General features: G+C 44.7%; 1 protein-coding gene across 5 annotated transcripts in view; it reads left to right on the top strand.

Annotated features, from left to right (window-relative positions):
- The window catches only part of CAMK1D (calcium/calmodulin dependent protein kinase ID), a 346,472-nt gene that overhangs the window by 303,769 nt on the left and 26,262 nt on the right, over positions 1-16,441 (top strand). For all 5 annotated transcript variants that reach the window (XM_036452768.2, XM_036452785.2, XM_036452757.2 and 2 more), the window contains one exon: positions 10,440-10,515. In XM_036452768.2, coding sequence (XP_036308661.1) covers positions 10,440-10,515 — 76 coding nt within the window. The remainder of the gene's footprint in view (positions 1-10,439; positions 10,516-16,441) is intronic.

Here is a 16,441-nt window from a genome sequence, read left to right as displayed (position 1 = left end):
CTGCTCTGCAAACACTAATTAAAACATCCAAACGGCCTCCTGAATCCCTGAATAGAAACAGTAAGTCACAGAAAACACCCTTGCAGTCAAGTAATTATGAGACGAAAGAAGACACACCTACTCCTTCTGTTTGGTAGAGGAAAGCCTGTTGACTAATTTCTTGATACTGCTATTTGCACACTCACGTGATTTCTCAGGTTCTGTGGGTCTAGTTCTCCTGTTTTCAGAAAGAAAATTAAGGTATTTTAAAAGAAGCCTTTGCCTATAGATTAAGTGACAAAGTGTCTTGCCAGCGGCAGGTGAGCCTGTGCTCTCTCACCAGTGAGGAGACTCAGGAACCGAAACTGCACTTGGAAAAGGGGGAGGAGACTGGGGCTGTGCACACAGGCTTCACTGCTCTGTCCTGTGTTTGAGTGACATGAGACTTTGGGTTTTCATTGAGCCTTACTGAGTGATATTGCCTGTCTGTGTTCCCATCTTCCCTCAGAACAGACAAGAGTACGTGAATTAAATTGATTGACACCACCCATTTCCATCCTCTTTAGCAACCTAAGTCAGGGCAGCTCCTTTCGTCTTTGTTCATGGTTCCTCTGTTCCCTTTAACCTTCACTCTTCTGTATAGCGGTCCCCCACTCCTCCCTCCCTGGACTTGATTTTCATTCATTTAAATGTCACATGTTAGTACCCAGCTATAAGCATTACATCATTGTTCTCGTTCTCGTTCTCGTTCTCTCAGACTGTTAGTGTTGAGACAGGACTTTATATAACTGACAAACTGGCACACAGGGCACAGACATGTGGGCGGAGGACTCAGATAAGAATTTTCTCTTCTCTCTCCGCAGCTTCTCAGTGACAGCCAGCCTCGGAGCTTTATCACACCTTGCTGTAACCAGGCCCCATTTGTTAAAGGGGTCGGGTCATGTGGGGGGGTGTGTGTGCAGTGTAGAGCCTGTTGCTTTTATTGCCCTTGACACAGTGAGCAGGGATGGGGACAGAGCTCACTCTCAGAGCGTGGGCAAAGCAACCCAAGCCTGCCTAGGAGGAGTCCCCACTCCACAAGTCTGGTCCCACTCACTCACTCCTAACACATTTAAAGCGTTTCTCATCCTTATCGAATTGCTTAATGCTCCCCCTGAAATCTTTGATGTTGGGATGGAGTCTCATAGTTTCGAAACTGTTACCATTTTGTTATGATGGAGAGGAGGAAACACAGTATTTTTTGTAATTTACTCTTTTATTTTTCTTTTGGTGATTAAGAACCAAAACATTGAAATTCTCTACCTGTCTTCTTAGTTTTGAAGTGTAGCTTCTTATCAGATTTCAGAAGACAGGACGGGCTTAAGTGCAAAGTGGTCCTCCCATTGCGATCACAGCAGTTAAAGCGGAGGCTGATTCTTGGAAAAACCTGTAAAGGACGTGTCTCAGGATTCCCCGTTGGCACGTGGTTCAGAAACGCCTGACTCAGAACATTCTCTTTCCTCATCCCACTGAATTCCAGGTCCCCCACACTTCCACACACCAGCTGCCCCTTTCCCATCCCGTACCCGCACTCCCCACCCTCCAGCCACAGTTTGGCTTCGGTAGCATTTGAATAGTAATTCAGCTCCGATCAGAATGGTAATTATAAGCCAGGATGGTGCTTTCATGGGAACTCTTCATGCCTGTGGTAAAATTCAAGAGCTACTAGGAAGATCAGAGTGAGCTTCTTTTTTGTGAAGCATTTTTAGTGCACTACAACTCCAAGGGCAGGATGCGAGAGAGAACAGGGCTATCAAAAACTTCCACTCTTAAAACTGTGGGTTAAAAGTAAACCACAGGCAAGGAGCAGTCCTGTGTTTCAGCTGTATTTCTGTTTGCCAAAATGTGGGTTACAATATCTTGAACCAGGTGAAGCAACACCTTTTTAAGATGCTCACAGTGAAGCCTCTAAGGATCTAAGGTCCTTCCAACCCAGATTCAAGTTCTCACGCCTGCCCTTCACATATACAGATCTGTTTGGCCAAGTCACATACACAGATCTGTTTTGTTTTGTTGTTTTAATATCCCTGCTGCTGAAAATTCTATTGACAGGAAGTAGATCTGACTAAGCACATTCAATATTACCTCCTTGTTATGGTGAGGTTCTTACCGAGGCCCAATTCTCCTCTGAAATGTATGCCTGAATTTTATTTTCCGTGATCTTAAGAACTTTATTGACCCTGTGAGAACAGGCTGCAGCAGGGTGGAGCTGTTCCTTCTCACCGGCTGCGGACACTCCTCAGGGACAGGACACTGTCTAGGACCCAAGTGTCTAGCCCTGGACACAATACCTGGTGGCATTCCTCAGCATGAGGGGAAGCACAGCTTCTATTTGAGCTCTTTTCCACAAAGGCCTGACTCCAGGACAAAAGTGCACGGGCCCTTTCAGACAAGAAACCGAGGCACGGAAAGAGAATGAGTTCTCCAAGGTCCACTGGCACAAACCAGGCCGTAATTCTGTCCTCTGAGTCAGTGCTGGCTGAGGTGACAGAGGTGATGCCCTCCATCCGTGGACAGTCTTAGGGTGTTAAGGCACTTTCATGGGAGTTCAGGCTCCCGCTAGGCACCTGCTTTTCTACAGGCTCCCCCTGTGAATAGTCCATCACCTTTACCAGCCTGCCTGATAAATTTAGCCCCCCTACACCCCTGCCCTTCCTACAACCCTTAGGGTTGGGGATCATTCTTGAGCCACTTGGGAAAAGCCATGATATTGAAAGAAGCCTTTACTCCCTCTGGCCATGACTGACTTCCATCTCTTAGGGCCTTTTCCTCCCACTGTGATAGGCATGAAGTCTGAGTCAAAGGCCTTTCTCCTTAGCCTCTTCAGGGAGGCGAGGCCAGGCAGCGAGAGAAACAGATAAACCTTAGACTAAGCCATGGGCCAGCAAGTCGCCTGTGTGGCTGCGTGGCAGGTTGGACCTTTTAAACCCATTTGGAAGACAGAACCTCATTCAAAGACAGAGCTGCTGTTAACCTTGGAGTCTGCGTAGCTCTATCTCAGCAGTTGGGGGAGTTGGTAGGAGTTTTACACACTCCAAAGACTCTGGGACAAAATTAGAATATGCCCACTTTTATAAGTAGTCTTCTGGAACAATTTTTTTCTCACCTCCCTTTAAAAAAGAATGTTTATAACTGGGGCCAATGGAAACAAGATTAGTTAGAGCTGGGCATTGCATCCTTATAGGTACTGAATGGATGGGAGGGGACACAGGGTGATGGAGAAGGTAGTCTTGATGATACTTGGCCTGGAGGTAAGAGAGTGTGGGGTGGGGGCTGGGGGGAGGAGGGGATAGAGGGCCCCAGAGAGAAAATATGGAAGGAATAGTCTCCCTCTTGCCTCAATAAATGCAGATCCATAAAGGTGTCATGGCAGGCCAGAGTTCCATGGCCATCACTAATTTTGCCACAAATTGTCCTGTTTCCAAAGCATTGTCTGTCAGCATGAGGAACAGGCAATTCCTGGGCTGCAGTGTCTAGAATGGTGCCTGGATAGAGGACTGTGTAGACAGGTGGGTGACTAAGTGAGCAGAAGGATCAGTAACTAAAGGAACAAAAGGACCATTTGGAGTGGAGGCATGTGTAGGGGGTTCTAAGGGTTCTTCCAACTCAGATTCAAGTTCTCACACTCTGCCCTTCCAGCCCATGTGGGCTGAGCTCAGTCCTGCCTTCTGAAGGCTTTAATCTTAATTTATGAATCATTTCAATATGTTGAGTTAGAATCAAGTGGGGGGAAAAAACACAAATGATATCAAGGATCTATCTGTCCATCCTTATTTCTAGACAATAATAAAACCTGAGCTCTGCTTTTGCTCCTATGGTTTTACCAACTTTTCTTCCTTACATAATAACTACCATTAATTATATCTATAACTTGTTATGTGCTTATTATTTCCTGTAAGCCACATAATAAGTTTAAATGTTTCATTTTACAGATGAGGTTTAGAGAGATTAAATGGCTTGGCCAAGTCACGTATACAGTAAGTGGTGGGTCCTTCAGGTTTCCTTCACTGGAAAGGCAACGTGCCTAACTGTTTAAAACTTCTCAAATCCAGGCAACTGACGTTGTTTTAAGTGAAAGTAACCTAAATTTCACATCTTTACCTCTCATTTAGTTCTGCAGTGATCCTTTATATCCCTCCTACTGCTTCATCTTTACACCTGCTACTTTATTATTAGAATGCATGAGGCATATTTTCCCAGCTCCACTAGCCACAGCAATGCACTCTCCTCTACCCTGCATGTGCCCCCACCCCCCTGCATCTTTCCCATTTGTACTGTCTCCAGCATTTGACTGTTGGAGGTAATATATTCTTTCCTTGGATATCTTCAGACTTTTATTTAGAGTAAGTTTAGTATTTTTAGAGTTTTATTCAGAGTGAGTTAAGCTTAAAAATCAATCATACCTCTCCAAACTTGCCATGGTCTCATCTGCCTCACCGTCTCAGCCTGACCACTGTCCTCAGGAAGCAACGGAGGCTGGGTTACTCCTGCGGCTTGTTGAGTGCCCAGACAGCGGTGCCATGGATGCAGGGATCAAGTCTGCCTTCTTCACCCCGTAATCCCATTGCCTGTCGTGGGACCTAACACTTTAAACGATGGCATAGAGGGAGAAACACCACTTTGGGGCCATTGTTCCTGACCAGCGGTTTCACTTTCTGGCACGGAGGGCTGCTCCTGCCACCCTGGAAACTGTGTCTCTGCCCCTTGCCCACTGGAAGTGGTTAACTTGGAAGTACTGAGAGGAGTGGTACTCAAACATCCATAGAGGAGAACAAATTGCCTTGAACATAAGCTTCTGAGCTTGGTAGCAGGGTGGGTTCTCAATCCCCTCGTCTCTCAGCAGAAACTGCTCTCCAGCTTGCCTTGAGTGGCAGGGAAGTTTCCTCTTTGCTTCTCTAAGAGCCAGAGGGTGGGTTATTGTGGCCCCACCTTCACCCCTCCAAGATAGCCACTCTCCTCCTTTCTACTTCGACTTAGTTAAGCCATTTCCACTCGTTCAGAAAGGAAAACGGGTTATTTTAATTGTTTTAAAAAACAAGATGAAAGGTTTCTGAAATTTTTAATTTTCTTTTTGCAATCACTGATATCTTCCCCTTTACCAGGAATCCTTGCTCTAAATCAGGGTAGGACAGCTTGGTTTACAGGACACATTTCCTATCAAGTAGAATCTCCCGCTGTAGGTAGGTGGTGAGTCTCACAGCAGTGAATGCCATTATTTTCTATTTTAAACCTGCTGTTTCCCTGAAGAGTGTGAGTTAAGCCTGGGGCTGAGAAGGGCCACCTCTGTCCGTGGGTAGCTTTCACTCGTGGATGCTCTTCTGAGGCTGCATGGTTTCCATGGAGATTAACTTCTATTTTCTGGTATAAACACAACAAGCCAATGGGATGCTGTTCCTATCAGGAATAGCCAAGAAAACTGAATTAATTTGACCAGGAAGGAGGTCTTAAGAGATCATTTAACAAAGTATCTTTTCTGCCCTTTAACCCTAAAACTAGAAATTCTGAGATCCTGTTGAAAGGTTTTATGGCGAGCAGCATGAATGTCAAATGTATCTGCACACAGAGCACCGAGGCTAATTCTGTCTCTTTAATCCACAAATTCATGTCAGAAATTATTTTCTTAAGGACAGGTATTTAGTGATTGATCTTAAACCCAAGACAGGCACTTCCCAATAGACTGTTAAATTCCAAAATTAATTTGTTGCCCTCTCATTATTATTTTTTTTTCTGTACCTTCTCACTAGAAATATTTGAGGTAGCTAAGTGTATTTGTAAACCACTTGTATGGAGTTTGGGAAATGTTTTCTTATATTAATAGATATAGTGATGTGTGTATTGAGTAGGTTGGGTTCAGTTGAATAACCATTTGTTGAACAATCACAATGAGGTTCAGTACCTACAAGAAGGCTAGTGTATTATAGGATTTTGCTAAATGGACCTGGAAACCCAAATGCCCTGCCCAACACATATCATCCAGGTAGAGCTGCCTCCACCTCAGTGCTACTTTCTCCTCCTCTAAAAGGCTGGCTTTGGCCAAACTTAAGGGATAATCAGAAGGTTGGACCTCCCTAGCCTGTTTGGCTCAGTGGATAGAGCGTTGGACTGCAGACCAAAGGGTTAAGGGCATGTACCTTGGTTGCAGTCTCCCCCCAAGCTGGGCCTTGGTCAGGGCTCATGCAGGAGGCAACCAATCTATGTGTCTCTCTCACGTGGATGTTTCTCTCTGTCTTTCCCTCTCTCTTCCACTCTCCCTAAAAATCAATGGGAAAATATCCTCTGGTGAGGATTAACAACAACAACAACAAAAAAGAAGAAGAAGAAGAAGGAGGAGGAGGTTGGACCTGCTACCTACTTTGCATGCGTCCTTTTCAATACCTCCTGGTGGATGGGTCTCTCTACTTCCTTTGATGGACACTGACAGCCCCCAGGGATTGGGCATTGAAAGGCACTCAAAGAATCTCCGTGTTCCCTCTCTACAAGTGTCTTTTCCTTCTGCCGTGGAGGTTCCAGGAGCCCAAGCCCTTTCCTGGGGGCTGAGGGCAATGCAAATCAGCCACAGTGCCTTTTAAGGACTATTCTCTTTGTCCATAGCTCCAAAGAAGTTATTTAAATTAAAAGCCTCCCTCTATTAGAAGGTGTGGGGGTGGCGAGAGTCATTGCCAACCTCCCACTACACAGGAATCCTGCTGGGTACAATTAGAGGAGAAAGTTGTTTCTCCTTGATTAAGAAGTTCTGCGGCACCTGCCAGCAGCATTGGGGCAGAGGTGGAACTGTGCGGGGCTCAGAGAACCCTTATCACTTTACAAGGCTCCCGATGGGCTGTGTTCTGGGCCTCCTAGGCCTGGAAGCTCATTCTGAAAGTTTATAAATTGGACGCTATGACTTTTGAGGATTACAGCAGAAATCCTGCTAATGGTATAAGATGGATGACACAATGTAAGGGAGTTTAGCTTGTTCTTAAAGTGGAAACCAAAGATCAGATCTGATCTAAAAAGATCAGAGTGAGAAGTGGACTCTCCCAATGGGACATGCTCTGAAAACGGATCAAGAAAACGGTAGGCGATGAGCCAACACCTGGTGATTAGACACCTGGGGAAATAACGGAGCCAACTTCAGAACACAGAGCGGGAGAGGAAATAGCCTGGCTCCTCTCAGGGGTTCCTTATGACTCGGTCACCATATCACATTGTCAAAGAATTTGAATGTTGCCTGAAAAACTTTTTTTTTTTTCAAGAATTACTATGAGATGAAAAGTAGCTACTTAAAGTGTTATAGGTAAGCTTGTTCAAACAACGTCCCAGAGAAAATTTGGTTACAGGAATCACAACTAAAATTAGAATTAATACCATTTGTATGTGTGCTATGATGCAATTTTTAAAACATTTTAAGTTGGTGAAAATAATATTTCCAAAGCAATTGGCTTTGTCTTTTTTGTCATTTATAGTATACTTCCTGCTTCACCCTCTGCATTTCCAGTGAAATTAAGACCTCACCAGAAGACAAATGGCTCACTTGCCTCTACTTAGTTAAAAAATATTTCTAGTTTATTGTTGACATAATCCAAATAAAGCACAACACTAAAAAGAACAAGAAGTTTGGCACATGCACACAGACTTCCACCCCCAATATGTGACCATGACATTTGTCAATAATTTACAACTCCCCCCCTAACACCCAGGTATTGACCTTGACATCATTTTGTCAATGGTCAGTTTTGTCAGTTGCCATAATGGAAGAATCTGAGAAAGATCCAGAAATCTTTTTTTTTTTTTAACTACATATCGGAGGTTATAAACTTTAACATTTAAACAAAGTCCCATATTTTGAAAGTATGTGTCATCTGTGGCTTCATGAACCTTAACATCTCAAGTGACATTCAAGGTCCAAGTTGCATAAAAATCAGCTACTTGCTTTTCAGGTCTGTGCAGCGCCTCGCACAGCTCTCTAAAAGGCTGAATCTGCCGAAGTGTAGATGAAATGCTTGCTCCCTGGATGTGCAGGCTTCTGAAAGGAAACCATATCCTTTGTTCTTTGAGTTTCTGAACAATAAATGGTGGCCAGTTCTTTCCTCTGTCTATCCAATGATGGCAGCAAGGAGGAAGACAAAAAGGAAGATGTTCTTTTAAAGAATTGTCCCTCCCACCTTCATAGTGCTGGGAACTGTGAAGAAGGACCACTGGAGAGAACACAGCATTAGCTCCTCCTTGGAGTAAGACCTGGTTTGCAGGGGCCACGTCTCTTTTCCCCTCTGCACATCCTGGCTCGGGGTGGGCCCAGTCTTGGCTCATTAACTATGGGATCAGCTGTCGCAGGTGCTGACAGCTTCCTTCTCCACATTCCTTGTCTACCTTCCTGTTGCCTGTGGCACCTGGAACATGGCATGAGTCTATGCTTGAAATCTTGTCCAAATTTCCTCATGCCTCTGTGCTCTGACATCTGTTCTGTGGGTGTCTAGGCCAGGCTGGCCCTCGTTCTCCCTAAAATGCCCTGCAGACATCAGCTTGGCTCTGTCTCATGACATCTGCCATCAGCTCTGTCCCATGAGCCTTCTCTGACTCCTCTAAACTTTTTATCAGGCCCCAAGGAAGACGTGGGAGGCTCAGACATGTGCCTCTTGCAGAGACCTCGTCACCTCCCACCATCTGTGCCCGTGTGACCACTCAGACCAGAATCCACTCACAGAGAACAAACCTCCTAAGTCAGCAAGACATTTACTGGGGGAATTGCTCCCTCATGTCAGCCACCATCGTAGAAGTGTCTGAGAAAAATAAATAAATAAATAAATAAATAAATAAATAAATAAATAATAAGTTGCAGGGAAAGGAAGTCGTGATGCAGCCAGCTCCCAGTTATCTGAGGGCCCCTTCTCCAGTTTGCGAGCTTCCTTTCTTTATAGTCTCATCTCTCCTTTTGCCTCTGTGTTCAGGGTGAACATTGCCAGGAAAGAACGTAAACCTTTATTTATTTTGCTCTTGTTAAAAGCAAATAGTCTGATCGGAAGTCTGGAGGAATTGGGGCTGAAACCTGAAATTAGATTCGGGGATTACCTGTGGATTGCATTCCTTGCCATCATAACTAGAAACACTCCATAGTAGCTTATCTACTTCCCTATTCATGCTCAGGAAGATTTATCTTCAACAGAATGAAAGAGGATTTTGCTGTTAGTTTCTCTGCACAGAATTTTTCCTACAGACTGAAGAAACTCTGACCTTAGCAATCAGTGCATCCAAGCAGAAAGAACCGGGACAGGGTGAGACTGACTGGTTCATAGCTGCTGTGTAGCTCCAGAAAATGAGCTTCTCTGAGGCTCCTTTTTTCTCTCTGTCAGGGGCAGATAAGAGTAATTGTTAGAGCTGCTGCCGGGCTCGATGTAGGAAATGTTTATGAATGACTAGCATGAGACCTGTCACAGCAGGCACTTAGGGCAGGGCCCTCTGAGAGGAAGGAGGTGTGTTGCCTGCTTTCCTGCTGGATGCTTTGGGAAGTGCTGACCTCTCAGTCCCTCTATGCCCTCACCTGTAACGTGGAGAACATGATGGTAACAATAATTAAGTTGTTTTCACCAAGGACAGTTCAGCCCAGAATGAGTGCCTTGTAAGCTATAGCAATTTTGGTTTTTCTGCCCTCTTAATTTTTCTGGAAAGTCTTTGCTGGAGACACCTCAATTAGATAAAAAGAAGTGTTTGCTTGTGAAGAGTTACTGTCTTTTCTTATATTTACTTACTCTGCACAGATAGATATGTATAGCAGACACTGCAGGTGCCAGACACTGGGTGGGTCTCCAGCACTGGGCTGTGCCACCGGCCTGGAGCAGGAAGTGTGGAGAAAGTGCAAAATAAGCCCAGCCCTTGGACTCCTGATGGACAGTGGGTTAGAACAAAGCAAGAGTGATGAAATAGCATCCTCCCGTTTCACCAACAAGAAAATGAAATGACGATATTGACAGATAACCCACCAAAATCTTAGAGAATGAACCAAGAGCAGGCCCAATGCAGGGTTTCCAAAACCTAAAAAAACCCTATGTGGGGGCCAGAACCCTATGTGGGGGCCAGAAGTGCCTCCTTACGTTGAACTGATTTGAGGGGATGTCACATCCCAAGCACTAAACAGAAAACATATTTTTCCTTGGCTCTCTTTGGTCTGAACTGTAGTGCCTCGCCCAGCACTCACATAAAATACCCACCTATTAAGTATTTGTTGATAGATTTCATTTTATTGATAACCTCTAGTCACATACACACATACCCTCAAGCCTTCATTTTTTTTATTTTCTTGTTAGAATAGATCATATACCTCTAATCACTTTTGGAATCACATAGAGTTCAGCCCAAGGAGAAGACAGAGAAAGAAAAAACAAACCTAGAAAGTGTCATGTGTCAGACCTTTAACTTGTCCGGCTTGTGTCTCTGTGGTTTCACAGCTCCTGAGGTCCTCGCCCAGAAACCTTACAGCAAAGCTGTTGACTGCTGGTCCATTGGGGTGATTGCCTATATCTTGTAAGTATTGCTTGCTACTTTGGCTTCTTTTTTTCCTTTTTTAAATTGTGGCAAAATAGACATAAACAAAATTTACTATTTAACCAGTTTAAGAATGCAGTTGAGCAGTATTAAGTATATTCATATTGTTGTACAGTCATCACCACCATCCATCTCCAGAACATTTTCATTGTCCCAAATTGAAACTCTGTACTCATGACACAATAACTTCCCATTCCCTCCTCCCCCTGCAAGCCCCGCCCCTGGAACCACCTTTCTACTTTCTGCCTCTAGGAATCTGACTGCTCTAGGTTCCTCATGTAAGTGGAATCACACAGTATTTGTCCTTTTGTGTCCAGCTTATTTCACTTAGAATAATGTCCTCAAGGTTTATCCATGTTGTAGCATATGTCAGACATTTTTTTTTGAGGCTGAATAACATTCCATTTTGTGTATATACTACATTTCACTTATCCATTCATAATGTTGCTATAAACACAGGTGCACTGCTTTCATTGCTTTTGGGTGTATACCTAGAAGTGAAAGGCTGGATCATATGGTAATTCTATGTTTAACTTTTTGAGGAAAAAATTTACTGTTTCCCAAAGCAGCACCTCCATGTTACACCACCAACAGCAATGCACAAGTGTTCCAACTTCTCCACATCCTTGTCAGCGTTTGTTGTTTCCCACTTTCTGACAATAACCATCCTCATAGGTGCGTAATAGTGACTCATGTGGCTTTGATTTGTATTTCTGTTACAACTACCGATATTGGGCATCCTTTCATGTGCCACCTTGGCTTTCTGGGGATGCACATCACTATGAAAATATTAGGGGTGGGGGTGTTCCTAAAAGAAATCACAATGAGAAAAAATGTGATGGAAATCAAAAGTTAGCCTTGGGATTCCTCATTTCTTCTCAGCTCACTTGTTGCCACTCTCCAGGAAATGCAGTCTGAGGTCATAGGTTCATTGCAGTTATTTCATGATGATCAAGTTTGGTTTTTATTTTTATGTTCTATTTTTGCTTAAGCCCACTATAAAGTTATTTTTCAGTTACAGTTTCTTTTTCTAACACTTATTATTAAACATTCTTTTATGATGGGTTTAGGCTAACTAGTTTCTGTAATTGATAGAAAATTAACTCATTCTCCTCATTGTCCCCAAGAAAGGGAACATTTCCTAGCAGACAGAGCTCACTGCACACAGTGAAGGACTGTGATCAGTAGGGGACTGTGACCAGAGAAAGAAAGGTCTGACAGTGTGTGGCATCCTCAGGGAATGCTGGGGACACACACACACACACACACACACACACACACACACACAGACACACACACACATGCCTCATTCCTGAGAAGAAAATGATCTTTCTGTAGTATATATTCAGCTTTTGTAGATGACTAAAATAAAAGAATAGAGGGTGGTGGAGGAACAAGTTTAGGGGGTAGGTGAGATCAGGAATTCCATTCTGGCATGTTAAACTTGAGGCCCGGTTGAGATACCCGTGGACTAGTGTATGCACATGTGGAGGTCAGAGGTCTAGGGAAGAGATACTGGTGTTTGGGTCTGGCTATGATTTGAACAGTTCTACTTCCAAATCCTTATAATTACAGTATATGATAAATTATTTGACTGGATTCAAGTATAATATTAAGCAAAGAGAAACTGTTTTTCATTATTTCTATTTTAAGTCTAAACTTGCCAGTTGCCTGGTCATTACTAGCTTCGCTCCAGGGCTTCATCTTAGGTTGATTTCATCTCAGGTTTTGTCAGAACTGAAATGGCAGCCTGGGCTTTTGTTCGCTTTGCTGCCTTCCAGAGCCCTGAGCCTCTCAGGCAGAGAATGAATGAAGTTTGGATGCCTCCGGTGTACCTTCCACGATGTTCAGATCCTTGAGTGATAGGCCATATTCTGGATATAATTTGCTACACAATATGGCTTTGCTTGAAGAGCCATTAATCTCAAATGTATTATTATCAGAGTCAACAATTAGCATGTCTTGAGTGCCTTTGGTGAAGCACCACTGAGGACAGGGACATTCAGGAAGGAGGACACACCATCCAGGTATGTCTAGAAGGCTGGAGAAAACTAGCATAAGCAAAGAGAAGAGAAGAGAGCATTCTGACCAGGGGAGAGATGCAGGCATAGGAATGGGTGCCTGAGGCATGTTCAAGGGCTGATATATAAATGTTCTGAGAAAGGGCTATGTTCAGTGTTCCCGGCACAAAGCTGCCCTGAGTTGAGTAAATGTGAGAAGTTAGAACTCGTGGATATTAATCTCAGACTCTTGCTACTTCCCGCTGACCCACTGTGCCTGGACTCCCATTCCCATCCTTCACTGAAGAGTGACCAGCACTCAACACCCCAGGGAAGCCAGGCATCCCATGGGCTCCCTGCCGAGCTCTTCATTCTTCACCTCTGTATGGAGAGGTTAGCCCTGCAGGGTGTTGGGAGTGCATTGTCATTTGACAAGCTGAACTATGAGATTACAGCAAAGGTGGCTGTGACAGGCCATGGCACCAAATTTTCTCCTCTCCACATGCCATGCAAACATTCTTCATTTTGCTGGTGCAGAGATTTGATGAATTGGTTCTCTATTGATCTCCATGCTCATTTCTATGTTATCCATCATTTGGGAGGATAAATATTTTTCTATCAGGGGTTCTCATTTTTAAGGCACATGTGATGGGTCCTTGTCCTGCCAGGAATCCCCTGTGGGGATCAGGACTTTCAAAAACATCTCTGCCTGTGGGGCTTAAGCTACTGGGAAGGGCTGAGTATGGAGTAGCTGGACACCCTGGTGAGCATACTGGTGTCCAGTCTGATGGGGTTGGCTCAGCCAAGACAAGTTCCAAGGAAATAAATGTCTCCACTCAAGATGAGATTAACATTTCATTGACCAAGCTCCATTTTGTGATTGCTCGCTGGCTGCTTTCTCCTCACAACTCCAAGGAGAGAGTTTAATGATCACTTGCCTAAATTATGCTCAGGAATACAATGTGCTATGGAGAAAGGCAGTGAACTTTTGCTGATACAAACACTGAGGAAGGTCTTGAGGAGATTGGGCATTAGAGTGGATGGTCATATTACTCTTTTATTAGTATAGATATGTCATGGGTGGTGACCTAGACCCATGTGACCTAGACCTGTGTGCCCAAAAGAAGCTCCAGGAAAAATACTATGGTAGCCCCTTATTTTTTGACTGGCCTCCTATATTGTTCAGCTTTTAAAACTAGGTCACATAAATACTGATTGGCCAGTATACACAGAAGAATTAGTTTTGTTAAGAGTGGAACTAAGAATGCCTGATCACCATGCTATGTCCATTTTCTGAGACAAAGGATGGCCTTCACCAAGGTAGTCACCATTACTTTTAACACATTTACAGCTGACTTTTTATATATACACTAGTGGCCCAGTGCACAAAATTCATGCACAGGGATGGGGGGTTGTCCTTTAACCAGGCCTGCACCCTCTCCAATCTGGGACATCCCTCTTGCAATCCGGGACCCCTGGCTCCTAACTGCTCACCTGCCTGATCGACCCTAACCACTCTGCCTGCTTGACTACTCATCCCCAACTGTCCTTCCTTGCTGGCCTTATCGCTCCCAACTGCCCTCCCCTCCTGGCCTGATTGCCCCTAACTGTCTCTGCCTCAGCCCCGCCACCATGGCTTTATCTGAAAGGATGTCCAGAATGTCTCCTGGTCTAATTAGCATATTACCATTTTATTAATATAGATAGAGGCCTGGTACACAGGTGGGGGCTGCCTGGTCTTCCCTGAAGAGAGTCCCAGATCAGGGTGGGAGGCCGGCCTGGGCAAGGACCTGAGATGGTTTGCAGGCTGGCCACAGCCCTTTGGGGTGAGGGATCTCTCGGGGAGCAGCGGGGAGGCCTGGGCAAGGGACTGAGGGCAATTTGCAGGCTGGCCATGCCACAGCTTTGTCTGGAAGGAAGTCCGGAAGGTCTCTTGGTCTAATTAGCATATTACTCTTTTATTAGTATAGATATGTCAGGACCCCAGCTTCAGTAGGAAAGGTGGTGTGATGACCGAGCCTGGGTATTATGATGGTCGTTACTGCCATCGGTATGAGGAGTTTACCACTAATAAGAATAGTTAGCTGGCATTGCCACAGGCAGCAACCATCTCACTCTATTCATAAGCATTGCCAAGTGGGATGCATGCCTCATTCAGCTGCATGGGCCCGTGGTCTGGACTTTGGCTTTAGAAGTTTAGAAACCAAATTAGATGTTTATTCATTTTGCTTAGATGCCCCCAGTGGATTGATTCAAACTAGCCAAACTCAAAAGAGATTTGAAAGAAACAACCGGAGTGTCAGTTCACTAAATCATAACAAGATTTGTGTCCTGCGAGGTGATTGGAGAGGCATGTCATCACCCTCACAATTTGCCTGATAGGAAACATTCCGTGAGAAAGCAAATTAAAACCAGAAGTTTCCCTTAAGAGCAAGGAATCAGAGCAGTGGAGTCGATGCCTCAGCAGTTTTCAGGGGGCCTGTAGTGGTCTCAGGTCACCCTTCTCACCAAAGGGCATTACTGTCCATCGACAGCTCCTCCTTTTAGCTCATCAGAGTGGCCACAGCTGATCAGTTCTTTATATATATATATATATATATATATATATATATATATATATATATATATATATATATATATATTATTTATTTATTTTTACAGAGAGGAAGGAAGAGGGAAAGAGAGCTAGAAACGTCGATGACAGAGAAACATCGACCAGCTGCCTCTTGCATAACCCCTACCGGGGATGTGCCCGCAGCCAAGGTACATGCCCTTGACCGGAATCAAACCCGGGACCTTTCAGTCCGCAGGCTGACGCTCTATCCACTGAGCCAAACCGGTTTTGGCTGATCAGTTCTTAATACCACCACCCCCACCTCCTCTCCCCCTCTCGCCCCAGTTCCTGCCTAAAGTCCAGCCACCGCCCCACTTTTCCTTATTCTAGCTTCAGCATGTTTATTTCAGCAGGCATTATAACTCCACATTGACTGATTCGATTTCACTGACTGCATTGCCATGTGGCTGCTCGCCAAGGGTTTTCAGAAAGATGCCTGATCGCCCTCCGCATTCTGTACTGAGTGGGCCCTGTGGCGGCTCACTGCCTTTCTTAGCGCCAGTCTCAGACACAGTGCTTCTGGACCAGCTTTCAGCTTTATTCGTGGCCTGTGATTCTCTCCATTGCTTGATTTACCTGTAACCCCTTCGGAAGTAATCTAACATAAAATACTCTTTGGTTTGAACAAGTGGGTACAAAGCTATGCACAGTGATGATGGAGGGAATTTTACAAGCTGTGCAACTGAGATAAAGAAAGTGTGCAGTTTAGCCGAAACCGGTTTGGCTCAGTGGATAGAGCGTCAGCCTGCGGACTGAGGGTTCCCTGGTTCAGTTCTAATCAGGGGCATGTACCTTGGTTTCAGGCATATCCCCGGGGGGGGGGGGGGGGGCGTTACAGGAGGCAGCTGATCAATGTTTCTAACTCTCTCCCTCTCCCTTTCTCTCTGTAAGAAATCAATAAAATATATTTGGGGGGGGGGGAGAAAGAAAAGAAAGAAAGAAAGAAAGAAAGGAAGGAAGGAAGGAAGGAAGGAAGGAAGGAAGGAAGGAAGGAAGGAAGGAAGGAAGGAAGGAAGGAAGGAAGGAAGGAAGAAAGGAAGAAAGAAAGAAAGTCTGCAGTTTAGATGATGGTAGGAGCAACTTCCTGACAGTGACTTCAGGGAAGGTGAAATCTACCAACTTGTGTGATTTTGTCTTTGCAATGGCCCTGGGGTAGAGAGGGTGCCTGGAGGGAGAAGCAGAAAGGAGCTATCTCACCTGCATCACGTTCACACTCTGAATGGGACAGCTTCAGGCTGGATGGAGGCATTTCACCCCCTCTCCTCTCCTGCATTCATCCCGCATCATCTCC

The sequence above is a fragment of the Pipistrellus kuhlii genome, unplaced genomic scaffold (genome assembly GCF_014108245.1).
Source record: "Pipistrellus kuhlii isolate mPipKuh1 unplaced genomic scaffold, mPipKuh1.p scaffold_m20_p_1, whole genome shotgun sequence".
Classification (NCBI taxonomy): Eukaryota; Metazoa; Chordata; class Mammalia; order Chiroptera; family Vespertilionidae; genus Pipistrellus; species Pipistrellus kuhlii.
The sequence above is the reverse complement of the archived record's forward strand: the minus strand, read 5'-3'. Positions and strand labels throughout refer to the sequence as shown.